The sequence below is a fragment of the Neovison vison genome, chromosome 1 (genome assembly GCF_020171115.1).
Source record: "Neovison vison isolate M4711 chromosome 1, ASM_NN_V1, whole genome shotgun sequence".
NCBI classification, from domain to species: Eukaryota; Metazoa; Chordata; class Mammalia; order Carnivora; family Mustelidae; genus Neogale; species Neogale vison.
This window is the reverse complement of record NC_058091.1, coordinates 236,490,472-236,505,516: the sequence shown is the minus strand read 5'-3', so window position 1 is coordinate 236,505,516 and position 15,045 is coordinate 236,490,472. Positions and strand designations below refer to the sequence as shown.

The 15,045-nt window shown below is 41.8% G+C and overlaps 1 protein-coding gene across 3 annotated transcripts in view; it reads left to right on the top strand.

Annotated features, from left to right (window-relative positions):
- The window catches only part of ARHGAP26 (Rho GTPase activating protein 26), a 443,705-nt gene that overhangs the window by 346,843 nt on the left and 81,817 nt on the right, over positions 1–15,045 (top strand). For all 3 annotated transcript variants that reach the window (XM_044225350.1, XM_044225370.1, XM_044225360.1), the window contains exon 19: positions 6,678–6,816. In XM_044225350.1, coding sequence (XP_044081285.1) covers positions 6,678–6,816 — 139 coding nt within the window. The remainder of the gene's footprint in view (positions 1–6,677; positions 6,817–15,045) is intronic.

The window sequence follows — 15,045 nt, the reverse complement described above, 5'->3', positions numbered from 1 at the left end:
GGTCATCAGTTTGCTTTGTAAGAGGGAGGAGTGTTGATCTTTGAGTTGTTAATTCTTAGAAATGCCCAAAGATCAGTGTCACCTTTCAAAGTATATTAATTTTTAATCCTATCCATCAAGGAGAAGAGCCTGGTAAGCATGGATGAGACTCCACTGAACACCCAAGTATAAGCACCAAGTCCTAAGCAGCCTTGCATTCCCATTAAAATGGTAGTGTCTTTTGGTGCCATTGTCTTGATCTGACTTGATTTTCAACCACCAAACTACCTTGACCTGCTTTTACCAAAATGTTGGTGGAATTGAAATCCATTACACCACCGTTGGGGTTTGTGCACAAAATGTCCATCAGTTAGTGAAATATAATTGATTTGAACAGTTTCTGGCAACTGACAAGTATTTGGCAGTTTTATTTCATGTTCTCGATATTTCAACTTAATGATGATGATGAAGAATGCCTCAATGCATTACTACATTAAGATAATCTCTGGTGCTGTTGCCTGCTTGGGAAGCTAGTTTTTTATCTTATGGTCATGGCTTGTTTAATATGTGTTCATTGATTTTCATTTTTTAATTTTTTGTTACTTTTCCTTCCATTGGTTCTCGAGTATGCTCTTTTTGGTCCTGCTCATGTGAGGTTTAAAAGTAAGCTAGATTTACTTATATGCAGAGCTGGAGTGCTTCTGTCACAGGCCTTTTTTCTTTTTTTGAGTGTCAGGTGCTGTGCAAATTACTCTTCTTTAATGCTATAGAGTTATGAATCTGAACATGTATTTTCCCTCCCAGTAAGCTCCAGATAAACTGAGCATTGTTTGAATTATGAAGCTCCTTTAATATAGCTTAAATAAGGATGGGGTTTTGTTATGTTTTCATCTATTCCTCCATGGGCAAAAAGAATGGGAAAGAGAAACTTTCTGGAAATTGGGAAAATCACAGCATCCAGTGGATGACCATGCATGCCATCTATCTATATATGCCCCCAGTTCCTAAATGGAATTGATTTCTTTTGAAGGACTTTATTTATTTTTTTTTGAAGGACTTTTAGTAAAACTCCTCAAACTATTTTCTAAATTGTTGATCCCTCTGCCAAAATGCTAATATCAATAGGATATTGGGCTCCCACTTGTCCTTAAAAACCCTGTCACTGTAGCCTATGAATTTGGCTTTTTAACAGTTGCTACAAATGAGTCCTACTAATAAGACTTGCCCAGCTTTCCCATGGAAAGACGCTGGGTTTATTGCTTCTCAGGCCCTAAGCAGCCCTGCTGCACTGTGTCATGAGGAGAGGGCAGTGTGTGAGCCCTGCTCTGTGGTTCCAGCCCTCCACTCCCAAAACAGAAACTCCACATTAAACAAGGCCAGATTTGTTTATCCTTTAATACTTGGAACTCGTGCATCTGTGTCTCAGGAAAATGCTCAGTCTCTTCTGTTTTGCTTTGTTATCCCCAGGCCTCTGTTTTGATTTATTGTCTCAGAGCTACTTAGCAGTTATAGACCAGGAACTCTTTATCATGACCTAATTTTCCTCCCATAAATATCACAGCACATAATAAAGAGTGCACCCCACACATTATAGGAAGGCTCCTAATCCTTGTAAATTACAGAAGCATGTGATGAATGGGATCACAAAAGGTGTAAAAATGTGTATGTGCCACCGCTAACAACAAATTTTGCAAGTGGCAGTGGTCTACAATTGTCGGGGTGGGCCTCAGGCAGGCAGGGGGATGGGCAGTGAAATTTGGATTTTGTAGACAACGCAAGGGAAAAGAACAGCAAATTTTAACATTGCTGTAAGCAGTTAAGATCGATGTTTTGCAAAGAGCAGTAATTAAATTTGCACTTAGAAATTAAATCCTCGTGTCCTGACTGCAAATAATTCATTGTTGAGTCTCCAGTTATTTCTCTTCTTACACTTTTTTATTGAATGCAGTAATGTCTCTTGAACATTGAGTGTCAAACTGTGTTAGGTGCTTTGGTTTTCACCACACTCCTGGGAGTTTTTACAGATGAGGCATCTGAAGGTCACAGAGTTATACAACTTGCTCCGAGTCACAGAACTACTAGTAAGCAACTAAAGTCAGATCCATTGGACTGTAAAACTTGGAATATTCTTATTTTGTCCTATGTCTTTCAAATTAATAATAGGTATAAAACCACACATGGCTAATATCCAGATGGTCATGCTAAGTTCCAGTCCAGCTGCATTCAAGTATGTGACCTTGGACAAATCAGTTCATCTCACTGAGTCTTAGGTTTCTCACCTTCATGATGCCAAGAATAATAGTACCTTTTTTATAGAGTTCTTGTGAGTAAAATAATGAGATAACTCATGCAAATAGCACGATGAACACTCAACAAATTTTGGTTATTTTATTGTCATTATACCACCACCATTTCTTGTCCACTCATTGCTAGGTTCTAGCATTTACTATGCCTTAACTTTTCAATGGCTCTGCGAGGCAGGTGTTAGATTCTCGTTTGCACAGGGAAACAGGCTCAGAGTTGTTGAGGCTCTCGCCTGAGTTGAACCCAAGTCTATCTAGCTTCAAAGCCTCTTTGCTTTCTACCCATATGTTGGCTATGAATTCCTTTGTTGGACTTTTTGTGGTGATATGGCAATGGTGCTGCTATCAGTGATGGCGAGATCTCTCTCCCCTCCCACTGTGTCGCTGTAGGTGTTGCCCACTGAGTAAACAGCAGAACCCAGACCGGGCCTGGGCCTGTGTGAATCCAGAAGCCTGACCACTCTCCCATGTAGCTTAAAGGGAAACAGAAGCTGGTATTTATGGGTCTGCTAATTCCACTTACAGGAAGCTTGAAATTGGGAATACTTGGAAGAGATATGCAGAATATTTTTTTTTTTAATGTTACAGTTTTATTTCTCAGTAGCTTCCAGAATGCTTATGGCCTTCCAAATAACTTTTATTTCTAAAGGGTTCCTAACTCAATTAGTAAGTTTGGACAGAATTAATAGGGCACTTGGGGCACAGAATAAATCCCCCCTTTTATGTTAATTTGGAAAGTCTCTGTGAAACTTGTGAATTGTTCCAGCCACGTGGTAGAGTTCCATAAATCCATTGGTCATAAATGATAGGAACCCACACTTGCATCATTTGGCAGGGTCATTTCTACAGTGATTCTTCTTAACAGAATGAAGGAAACTTCACTTGATTTTCTTGAAATTACCTCTTCCAAACAAAATAGGCTTGGAATAACCAAGGAAACTGTGAAAAATTCAGGTTGTCATCAGAATTCCAGCTTGCGCTTTTAGCACCGAGACAAACCCTTGGCCTGGCTAGAAAGTGGCCAGACAGTAAGCAGGCTTTAAACAGCTTGCATGCATGTGTTCAAGTTTCAGAGTTAAGTGAACAAAAGTAATTTGGAGCATGATTTTCCAAACTCCTTAATTTAAGTTTGTATCATCTGCTCTGACTTGTTCACATTTACAGAGGTGCCCTTGCACTCTGGAAACATCTGTAACCACTGCATTGATAGTCTTGTGTCTGGCACTTGACATTTTGCGGTGTGAGGGTGGCCCCATTAGAACTCTTGAGCAGCCTGGGCCTGGATCACGGTGATGGCTGGAGAACTGGCCTTTGGGACTGTTGGTCTCACCTGTGGTGAAAATCTGCTAGAACTGGTTCCAGTATGGGCAAACAACTTCTCTTTTAAAGAAACCTCCCAGTATGCAGAATGAACGACTCTCCTGGGTTCCATGTCTCTTCCTGCTCGGCTGTGTGTAAACATTGTTTTGGAAGCAATTTTTCATGCATCTGCCCAAATCTGCAGGCTTTCTTCATAACCTATTCTTTGCTTCTTCAGCATTTCATGTGGTTTTTAGGAAGGACTGTAACCTCACATTCTTGGTGATAGTTGAAATTAAAATATGTATCCATTCTCTTTGTGTCCACTGTAGTTGCCCAACAAGCTTATTTCCAGTTAGGAAAAGAGAAACAAACCTTGGAGGCTAGACATAAGGGGGTGGTGGGCCATCACAAGTCTGAATTCATTTTCAGCTAGGGATGGCTGAGAGTGTTATTCTTGAGGACAGAGGCAGAGGGGTGCTAAGAGATACCATTATTTGTTGAAATCCTTGCTCGTACATTTGGGGCACAGCTTCTGGAGTGAAGATTGGCTGGAAAAGCTGAGCTGAATGAGTAATGACAGCTGAGTAAGTGGAGAGTGCAGATGTAAGGAGCTGCAACCCTGCATTCCACGTCCAGCCCCTCTTCTGCTTCGCTGTGCAGCAGGTCAGGATATCTTTCCTGTGGTGTGCTCACCCTACTTAATATCTGTGGCTTAGAAGCCATGCAAAGTGCCTAGGATGGTGCCTGCCGGGCACAGACACTCACATACAGAAGCACGGTTTAAATGTCAGTGATAATAGTGCACCATGAGTTGGTCATCTGGGAGCAGGCTTGCAGCTCAGCATTGTTTGGGGAACATAGGAAAGGGGGGAGAAGGCCTCTTAGAGTCTGTAGTCCTTGAGCTCGACAATAACCATAGTTTCTCTTTGCTTCCCTTGCAGAACTCAGGAGACTGTACAGATACATAGCACCAGTACTTATTTTTAGGGGTGCCAGCTACTCTGGAAGCTAAGACATTTCTGTTGTTTTTGCTTAAGTCCCCTTCTCTTCTTACCCTCTCGCCCCACTTGAACTCAGCTATGTTGTGATTCAGTTTATTTTGTTGAAAATTCAGTCCCCTAGGGAAAATATGATAATGCTGTTTTTCAGACAGCTGTGTTTGGGAGCGAGATTGACTTAACCAGCTGGCTGGCATCATTGGAGCCCAAGGACCTGCCAGCCCATGGAGAGCAGCTGTTTTGGCTGAAATTCTCATCATTCTTATGACTTTGCTTCCTATATATCAGCTTCAGAGTTTTGCTTTTAAGTGCACACACAAAGGAGAGAGGGCCATTGAAAAGAGTGTAGTATATCTAATGCTACCCATAGTGGAAGGAAGTGGGGTGCCCCCACCTTCCTCTTGTTACTCATGATTGTTGAGAATGTAGAAATCCAGAAGGAGGCTAGCTCCAGAGTGAGACATGATAATGAATAAATCAATAAATATTGATATCTTAATACAGTGTGGCTCTTACACAACCATTAAGGATCATGTTTAAGATTTTTTTAAAGAAAGGAGAAATGTTGAAATATACTGTTAGATGTATAGAATACAAAACTGTGTAGATTATGTAATCTCAATTAGGGGAGATTTTTTTTTTTTTTTTTTTTTACATTAAACAAGGTAACTCATACAAAGCTCCTAACCTGATACCTGGCATGGCAAACACTCTGTTAATCACAGGTAGTGGATGCAAACCGTCCCATCCACAGGGAACGTGTTCACCATGTGCAGTGTAGTATCCAGAGTCCTTTGTATGAAATAAATGCACAAGAGATCTTTCTTGATTGAGGTAGTGTTGTCATTTATATGCATTTAAAAAGAAGTCTAGGGGCACCTGGGTGGCTCAGTCAGTTGAGCATCTGACTCTTGGTTTTAGCTCAGGCTGTGCTCTGTGGGTCCTGGAATCGAGCCCCCACATCAGGCTCCATGCTCAACAGGGAGTCTGCTTGAGATTCTCTCTCTCCCCCTCCCACCGTTTGCTCTCTCCTTCTCTCTCTCTCTCCCTCTCAAATAAATACATCTTTAAAAAAGAAATCAAGAAAATCTAGGGATACAGCTTTCTATGTTTTCTGTAATTGTATCTATAATTGTGGCAGCTAACCTCTGCCTTTGTTCTTCATTATAAGTGGGGAGGACAGAACCTTTTGCTCCACGTCAAGAGAACTGAGTGGGCCACTTGTAGAACACACTAATCCCTAGGGAAGTGACCGTGTATGGTGGCTATGGTGATCACGGTAAGCGCCATGTAAGTGTAGCTGTTATAATGATGCCACCATACTTGTATCTGTAAAAAAATAATAATAATAATTCACAATTTTCATCTGTTATAAAAAGCTTAAAAGAAAAAAAGTTCATAAGAAAGCTCAAATGCTTATAGTTGTCTCTAAATGGTAGAAATAAAAAGTCTATCTCTTTTTTTTGGGATGCTTTACTACATTTTCCAAATTGTAGTTTTGGTTACTTTCTTCATCAGCCTTTTTCTTCCTTTTAAATGAGAAAATGCTCAGCATCAAAGATGACATAGAGCTACTGAGCTGGAAAGCAGGCTCCATCCAAAGGTGACTACAGACCAGGAACTGGTGCCCTGCCCTGGGCTTCTTCTTGGAATTTTATTTAAATGCAGTTTCACATTCTAAGAAAGTTGTGAAGCAGTCATTAAGAACTGGTCAGTAGAACCAATGAGGAAAATAAAGGGTTTTGATGAACTGGTTTTGGACAAAGGTACTCAAAATACTCCAAGCCCTATTAATAGACAGTGGCTTGTATTTAGCACACTTCATTCCCCTCACCCCTGGAGAGAACAACAGAGAGGGGATAAGTGTAAGTGACAGCAGAATGGCAAAAATGGAGGTGAATGGTCACCAAACTCTGAAATATGCTCCTGAAAGAAAATATTTAGTGCCAGTTCTGAGAGATGTTTCAAACAAAGTCCTTTCGGGTCTTTTTGCTGAGTCTCTGATACCACCAAGCTTTCAGTTGTACTGGTTAGGGCTTGCTCCCCGACTCACTGCAGTGTGTAGTATAACCCTTCTGTGCAACTTCACTTGCAGATATTTAACACCGTGCCTGATACGCCTCTCACCAATGCCCAGCTGCACCTGTCCCGGAAGAAGAGCAGTGACTCCAAGCCCCCTTCTTGCAGCGAGAGGCCCCTGACGCTCTTCCACGCCATGCAATCAGCAGAGAAACGTGAGTCCCATGGCTCAGGGTGCACACCTCCAGCCTCTCTGTGTGCTACTGTCCTAAGTGTCCTTGAGGATTGTGTGTGTTTGGGCCTTGCCTGGTTTCATTACTGAGTAAGCCTGGTAGGACAGGAAGCAGTGTTAGGAAAATGAAAGGCCAGGGCGACTTGCTGTGCAGGATTCTCTTTTCCAGATCTCCTCTGGGCAAACACCAGAACATTGTTTCCTCCTGCAACACAGTAGGAGCTCAGCTCTGGCATCATGGCTTCCGCCCCTCTTTTGTTAGCAGCACAGAACCAGTTTCCTTTTCTCAGTTTGTCATTAAATGCTTATTAGTGCAAGTCACATGCCCCACTCGAATGTGACTCTGAGGCCAGGCCCTGCCTATGCTGATCTTTCTACTCCACCTCTCACAGAAACTAGCATTTAGTGGACACCCAATAAATGTGTGAACTAAATGAATGAATTAATTAGAGAATAACACTCTCTTTGTTCCAAGCAGCACAGTGTTATCACCACAGTTTTACTGAATCTGTTTTTCATGTCAGAACGGAGCTCTTTGCTGTATCAGATGACTGGGTCCTAAAATATTCAGGCTTGTTTCAGCTTCTGGAATAAGAGAGCTGAGTGGTGGTAGTGTGAGAGCTGAGGGCTGCAGCTCTGCCTGGAGTCCTGTCAGACCTGGGTTCTGGCACCAGCAGCAACACATGGGCAAGGCTTTGACTGTTGCGCAGCCTCTATTTGCTCATCTGTAAAGTAGGGATAATAGTGCCTATCTCATAAGGATTTGTTAAGGAGTAAGTAAAATTTTACATTTAAGCATCTGGCACAAGTCTTAGACTTGGCAAGAGCTGAAAGCTGCTGCTATTATTACTAGTTATTATTTAATCATGCACAAATACCAAGGCTCACTCTTTCACACAACCGACACTGGCACGTTGCCGGGGAGAGACTGGGAATAGAAACAGCAGACCTTGTCTTTACCGTGCTCACAGTTGAGGGAGGGGAGTAGACAAGTGAGTAGATAGCAGCAGGCCACCGTGATAACCGACCTTGGAGGGTAGGTCCATTCACAGAGGCTGGGAGCACATGGTGGTTGAGTGCGTGCCCTGGCACCGGATTGCCTGGCTACTGTTCTGTATCTGCTGTCTCTGGCTACACATGATGGGGGCAATTTACCTGCATCTCAAGGCCTCGGGCTCCTCTTCCAGAAGGCAGGGGCAACAGCTTCTACCTCATGGGGCTGCTGTGCGGATTAGAGTACTTCACATGGCACCTAGTGCAGAGTGAGTGCCTAGTGAATGCTGGGGGGTGTTGCAGTTGTTGTTAACCTCTGTGAGGTACAGTAAAGACGCAGATCAGAAGAATGAATCACTTGGCCTTGAGGAGGAGAGAAAATACATATGTGGATTGACATCTTTTTATTTGTCACAAAAAACTTTTTTTTTTAACAAAAAACATTTTTTATCCCCTGTATTTCAGAGGTAATGGCCTTTGTTTTCATTCTGGAAACAAATCCACGCTGCCTCCAGACCATCACTGCATTTCATGATATCATACTAACCCATAAAATGGCTAGACCTTGATGAATTGAGCACCATTTGGGTTGTTTCAGTTTTTTAGTTTTTATTAGTAAAGCCACTGTTATCTTTGTAGCCAGATCTGTTCGCAGGCATGATCATTTCCTTAAGCTAAATTCCTGGAAGAATTTCTAGGTCAGAAGATATGCACAGTTTCAGAGCTTTGACCTCTCTTCAAACGATAGCCTGTGTTCTTCTTAAATATGTGGCTTGGGTCATTCTCTTTGGTCTGCACATGGCTTGGGCTCCTCTGAGTGTAGCAGGGAACACTGGGAACAAAAACTGGTCTCCCCATATCTGCCATGATCACGGACAGCATTGGGCTGTGGGGTGATGTGTTTCTCACAGCGCCAGGAGAGCCACGGTCATCTAATGTTCACTACTAAGCAGAGGATAGTGAAGATTAGGACCCTTCAGATGGTTAGGTTGAAGCAAAAGCAGCTTTGGAACAGGTTTCAAAGCATATTCTGGGAGCATATAAGAAAGAAGATAGAGATTAGGAGCAAATCAATTAGATCTTGACCCAAGATTAATTTGATCACACAAGGTAAATGATAAAAGGTTAGGACATATGAAAACAGACAGACCTAAGCTACAGAACAAGCTGCCGGTATCTCTGTCTGCAAACAGTTGACGAAGGATAGAAGATGGCAAGACAGTGAAGCAGCCTGTTTTTCCTCTGAATGTTAGGAAATGCTCCCTGGAAACAGGAATGGAACCTTGGGCATTTGAGGGGTGCTTAGCTTTCCTCCTTTTCTCAAAGAAGAAACATTTTCACTGAAAAGTATGTAGGAGGACATATATATATAGACTTTTTATAGTTTGTTTTGGAAAACCCTTTTTTCCTGAGAAGCTAGGATGATATCCAGGCTGGCTTGGAAAGTACCATAGGAGGGGTGGGTGACTGGCCAGGAGTGGAAGGTTCTGCTGGCACCCCACCCCAGTTTGTAACCCAGCCACCTCTCACTGTGAGATGAGCAGGTGACAGGGCACTGTCATGTTTTCACACACCTGACTCTTCCTCTGCCTCGTTTGCAAATAAAGACAGAAGGCTCCTTTATCAAAGCACTTTGCCGAGTTTACTCTATAGAATTAAAGTACAAATAAACACTCCAAGTCATTTGTGGGTAAAAAAAAAATTGTCTATTTCCATAAGATGATATTTTTCAGGTTAAGGGAACTTGAAATACCTAGCTCAGTTCCTTCCAAACTCAAATCATTTGTATAAGCCTTCGTTCATTCTTTGGCCGACAGCCACATTAACTCATATGCTGTTGTTTAATACAGTTCTTTAAATTGATTTGTAAAGCTTCAGTGCATAACATAGTATCTAGTTTACAGTAGACACTTGATAACATCTTTTTTTTTAAAGAATAAATGAACCCATAGACCAATGAAATGATAGCACATCTATCCATGACAATCATTTTTTAATACTATGCTATGCTTTTTAATACTAAACATATCTATCCATGACAATCATTTTTTTTAATACTGTGCTGTGGCACTTACTAAGGATGATAAAATTAAGGCCTAAAAGGATTAACTTATTTTCCAGAATCATATAACAGAGAGAAGGAGTAGATTCAGAACAAGGTTTATCTGTCTGCAAACCTACAGTCTTCCTACAACATTATGTCACCAATTCTTGACAGAATCTGAAAGAAAGCAGATTGCAGGAAGAACACAGAGAAAAAAGAATATGAAAATAATTTTGCAATGTGTTATATGTAGGAAACAAAGGAGAAGAATGTGGAATTTTGAGTTTGCGTCATTGGGAGAAGCTTGATGCTGTGAAAAGAAAGGAGAGATAATGAATTGAGTTTTGAAACTGCTGAGATTCTATGTAAGGTTTCCAAAGGTTATTCGGAAGAGTGATTCTAGATATACATCCTAAAAGTGGGCATTAGAACCTAAATATAGGGGCGCCTGGGTGGCTCAGTGGATTAAGCCGCTGCCTTCGGCTCAGGTCATGATCTCAGGGTCCTGGGATCGAGTCCCGCATTGGGCTCTCTGCTCAGTGGGGAGCCTGCTTCCATCTCTCTCTCTCTCTCTCTCTCTCTCTTCCTGCCTCTCCATCTACTTGTGAGCTCTCTCTATCAAATAAATAAATAAAATCTTAAAAAAAAAAAAAGAACCTAAATATAGGGCAAAAAAGCCAGCAAAGGGAATATTAAGCTGACAAAAAAATTACCGTTCTGAGAATTTTTCTTTGTGATGCTTCTGGCTTCTCTGAATGTGCTGGCTAAAAATCACCCCACCTGGTTGGTCCTAAAGTCTAGTACCAGCCATTTTGTGGAAAACGTGCATCACTTCTATCCTCAGTAGCCTCAATAATCTCCTTTGTCTGTGATTTTCAGTATATTAATTATCCTGTTCCTGTTATCTATATGGGAAGAGAATTCCTTCTGTCTAATATCAGATCATTCTCTCTTTACATGTTCAGCTCTGATTGCTATGTACACATATGTTCATTTTATATGATTCTTCTGAGTTTTTGAAGTAAATGTCCAGTCTAACAAAGCTGGATTATTCAAGTTCAAAAAAATTAATTTTGAAGCCACTCACTTCTTTACATGGCCTCATCCTACTCAGTAAAATCTCTAAAAACATGAATTTGATGGTCTCACTATATTATTCTCTAATATACATTAAAATAAATTTGTAACCATTAAGATAAAGAATGTTCTTCCCAACACATGTCCCACCCATGAAATGTGTGCCACTATTGAGAGTCCACAGATCTTGCTCTGAATTTTGGGGCAACTCAGTTCCTTTCTCTTAAGAAACTCGTTTTTCTTTGGACTGGAACTGGGTTCAGATATTGTCATTTCGCTGTGACATCACTGTGGTTGCTCACTGTGTTCCCCTTTCATTTCCATGTTGTGCACTTTGGGTTCCTGTGACACCTGTTCAGGTTTGATGTGACCTTACCTTTTTTCGGGTTCTTGCCACAGAGCAGATATCTTGTCAGATTGCTCTTGTGTGGACACATGAGCACACCTCCACATACCCGTTCTCTGCCTTCACACTTGGAGGATGATATTTTTCAGAGCCTCATTTCCTTTTATTTCCATCTGTCTGATCTCTTTTGAGTTCAATTATGCTTTTCTGCTCACTGACGCACTTGCATTGACAACTTTCTCTGTGTTCCATTGGTTAGCCCTCTTTTCGGTCCCTGTTGAAATATTTAGTGGGCCTAAAACTCCCAGCCACAGCTCACTTGGGTGTTTCTCTTTGAGAAGTTCCAGCTGTTGATTGTCAGCGCACATTATTCTCTCCTCTCTCTGCAACGCCCCCACTCTGTGCAGAAGGTGGAGCCCATTCTTTTGGCACAGACATGAATCCGTGCCAACACTCTTGGCCTCAGGCTGTCAATCGCCTCCCTCTTCCTGGAGAGGAAGTTCCTGAGAGTCACTTTGGGAATTCATAGGCTCAGTCTTCTGGCTTCATACCTGCACTTCAGGCTCATGGGAGCATGTGATGTAATAACTGATGCTCCCGGATGTGTGTCTTGTTTTCTGGAAGTGTTTTTCTTTCTGTGTACCTAGACGAATTGTGTCCCAGGTACCTCCCTAAGGTTCTTCAGCTTCAGCCTATGGAAGTAGAAGAATCTTTCCCAGGTGGCATTTCCTTTTCCCTAAAGGTAGAGATGTCTATATGATGAAGTGATCTCTTCCCAGAAGGAGGAGCTACATGCTTTTTCCTGTTCTTTGCTGGGTCAGGACTTTGGTCAGCCCCAGGGCATCATGTAGGTCCTCACAGACAAATCAGTGTGTGGTAGAAGTGGGGCTCAGAACGAAATGGGAGAAGTCTCTGAGATTAAACTTTGTGTCAAAGAAGGAAGGAAATGATGAGAGAGATACAGGGTTTAAAAAGCATCACAGCAACAAATGCAAGTCATTTGGAAAACACTGAATATTTTAGTGAAGAAGGGACTCGATATCCAAGTTGTATATAGCTGGTCAAGAAATTTCTGAAAGGTAGAATTTTGAGTAAAATGCTAAAGGAAATGAGTATAGTCTCATCCAAAGGACAGAAGGGTGGGATAGTGATGCTCTACAGAGGGAACTTGGAATAGCATCGTATATGTAGTTCTTATCTCTAGAACTGAGGATTGTGGGAAGATCTGTTTCCAAATTGTACTTAGAAAAACATTCTTGAGCCTGGGTGGCTCAGTGGGGTGAGCCTCTGCCTTCGGCTCAGGTCATGATCTCAGGGTCCTGGATTGAGCCCCACTTTGGGTTCTCTGCTCGGCGGGGAGCCTGTTTCCCCACTATACACACGCACCTGCCTCTCTGCCCACTTGTGATCTCTCTCTCTGTCAAATAAATAACTAAAACCTTAAAAAAAAAAAAAAGAAAACATTCTCTTAGAAATCAATTTTTTAATGTATGTTTAATATATATGGCTCCATAATTTATCAAGTGGTTTCCCATGCTAAGTACTGTGCATAGCAACAACTCCCTTAATTTTCACAATTTCATGACATAGGTACTGTCCCCATTTGGGACAACAGAGGAAAATATAATTTATATTAATTAATGTACTCAGGATCACACAGCAACAAAGTAGATTTGAACCCATTTGTTCTGACCTCACAGCTGTTCTTTTAGCCAGTGATTACTCTGCCTTCTGGTTTCAACTTGTGGGTTGTTCTCAAGGAAATGTAGTTCTCTGTGCTTTTGTGACCTAGCCTGCATATCAACCTTTATTCTAAGGAAAAATATTTCCAGCATTGCTTATGTACCTGGAGTTTACTCATTCAGTAAACTAGGGATCTGCCTGTAAAGAGACAGGGGTAGGGGGCTGGTGTGAAATGATAAATGAAGGTGTTTAAATCAGAACATTGAGACCAAGTTAGATCTGAGTCTCATTCAGTAATAACAGCAATAAAAATTAAAATTATTATACCTCATCTAACATGGCAAGCAGCCTAAGCACATTACTATCTTACTTCATTCTCACAATTGACCATCACCCAGTGAAGTAGGTTCTCAGGAACCACATTTCACAGACAGGTTAACTCAGGCTCCAGAGGTTCAGTGGTCACACAGCTGGTGAAGGGCAGGCAAGGAATTTGTACCCAGGTGGTGTCTGTTCCCCATGCCACGTTGTCTTCAAAAGGGTGCCTGTATCAGTTCCTCAGCCATGGAAGTGAAAATCTGGTTAGACTGAATTACAGAAGCAGTAAAAGCCATCTGTCCTAGTATCCAGTAGTGCCATGGGGGCACTCGAACCATCCTGAATGGACTCCTCAATATGCGTACCAGCAGGCAGCAGCCCCTCCACATCTAGCCTTAACTATGCAGAGAGCAGTATGCATTCAGCAGTGCCTTTAATTTGCTGGGCCAAGGTAGTCACTCTCATTTGTGATCACCTCAGAGCAGATGGAACAGGGCTTTTCAATTGTGTTGCCAGATGAATGGTAGCAAGGGAAATTACATTTAATCTCCAAGTTGCCACATGGATACATCATATAGCAGAAATGGGAGCGGTATATCTAATGAAAGCTACTGACATAGAAGCTATACTTTTTCTGGACAACTGCAGAAGGTGGAGCCAGAAGGATTAGAGAGGACCAGCAACCGGGTCTTGTCCCCTTTAAAGTTCTTCCAAGAGGGGCGTCTGGGTGGCTCAATGTATTAAGCATCCAACTCTTGATCTCCACTTAGGTCTTGATCTCAGGGTTGTTTGAGTTCAAGCCCTGTGTTGGGCTCCACGTTGGGGCATGGAGCCTACTTGAGAAAAAAAAAAAAAATCTTCTAAGAGATTACAAAGTGACATAAAAAAATATAATCTTCTAAGAGATACAAAGTGACATTTATCACCGATTTTTGTCTCAGATTTTTAGTACTTACACCAAGGTGTTGAAACATGTTTCTTGGAACAGTAATTCTTAAACTTAGTGTGCATTTGAACATTGTAAGGAGCTTATTAAAAATACAGATGCATGATCTCCTCCTCCTCCTCCTCCTTGGTATATTCTGAATCAGGAAGTCTTGACTAGAGGTCAGGTGTCTGTATTTTTTAAAAAATATTTATTTATTTATTAGAGAGAGAAAGCAGGGGAAGGGGCAGAGGGAGAGAGAGAGAATCTCAAGCAGATTCTACTCTGAGTGTGGAGCCAGACATGGGGCTTGATCCCACGACCCTGAGATCACGACCTGAGCCCAAATTAGCTTAACCAACTGAGCCACCCAGGCACCCTGGCATCTGTATTTTAAAGAATGCTCTGCTGATGCTAATGCCAGCTAAAGTGAGAGACACACAGGCTTGAGGGGAAGGACAAACAGTCAAGGTTGCTCATTTCTGTCACTACCAGAACATCTCTTTGACTCTGTTGAGGTTTGCGGCAGCCTGGTGTGGTGTTGGAAAGCAGGGGTTCTGCAGTCAGGCTGGATTGTTTCAGTGCCATCTCTGTCACCTAGCAGCCCTGAGAACTGGAATGCATTACTTTCCCTTTCTGAACCTCCATTTGCTCATCTGTAAAATCAGTCACTAAGAACAGCTTCCTTGGAGGGCAGTTACCATGATTAAGCAAGCCAGTGTAAGTGCATGTCATGTACTTGATACTACACCTAGAACTTAGTAAGCACCTAATAAACATTAGCTACAATTGTGATGGTTATCATCAGACTATAGTTTTATATAAC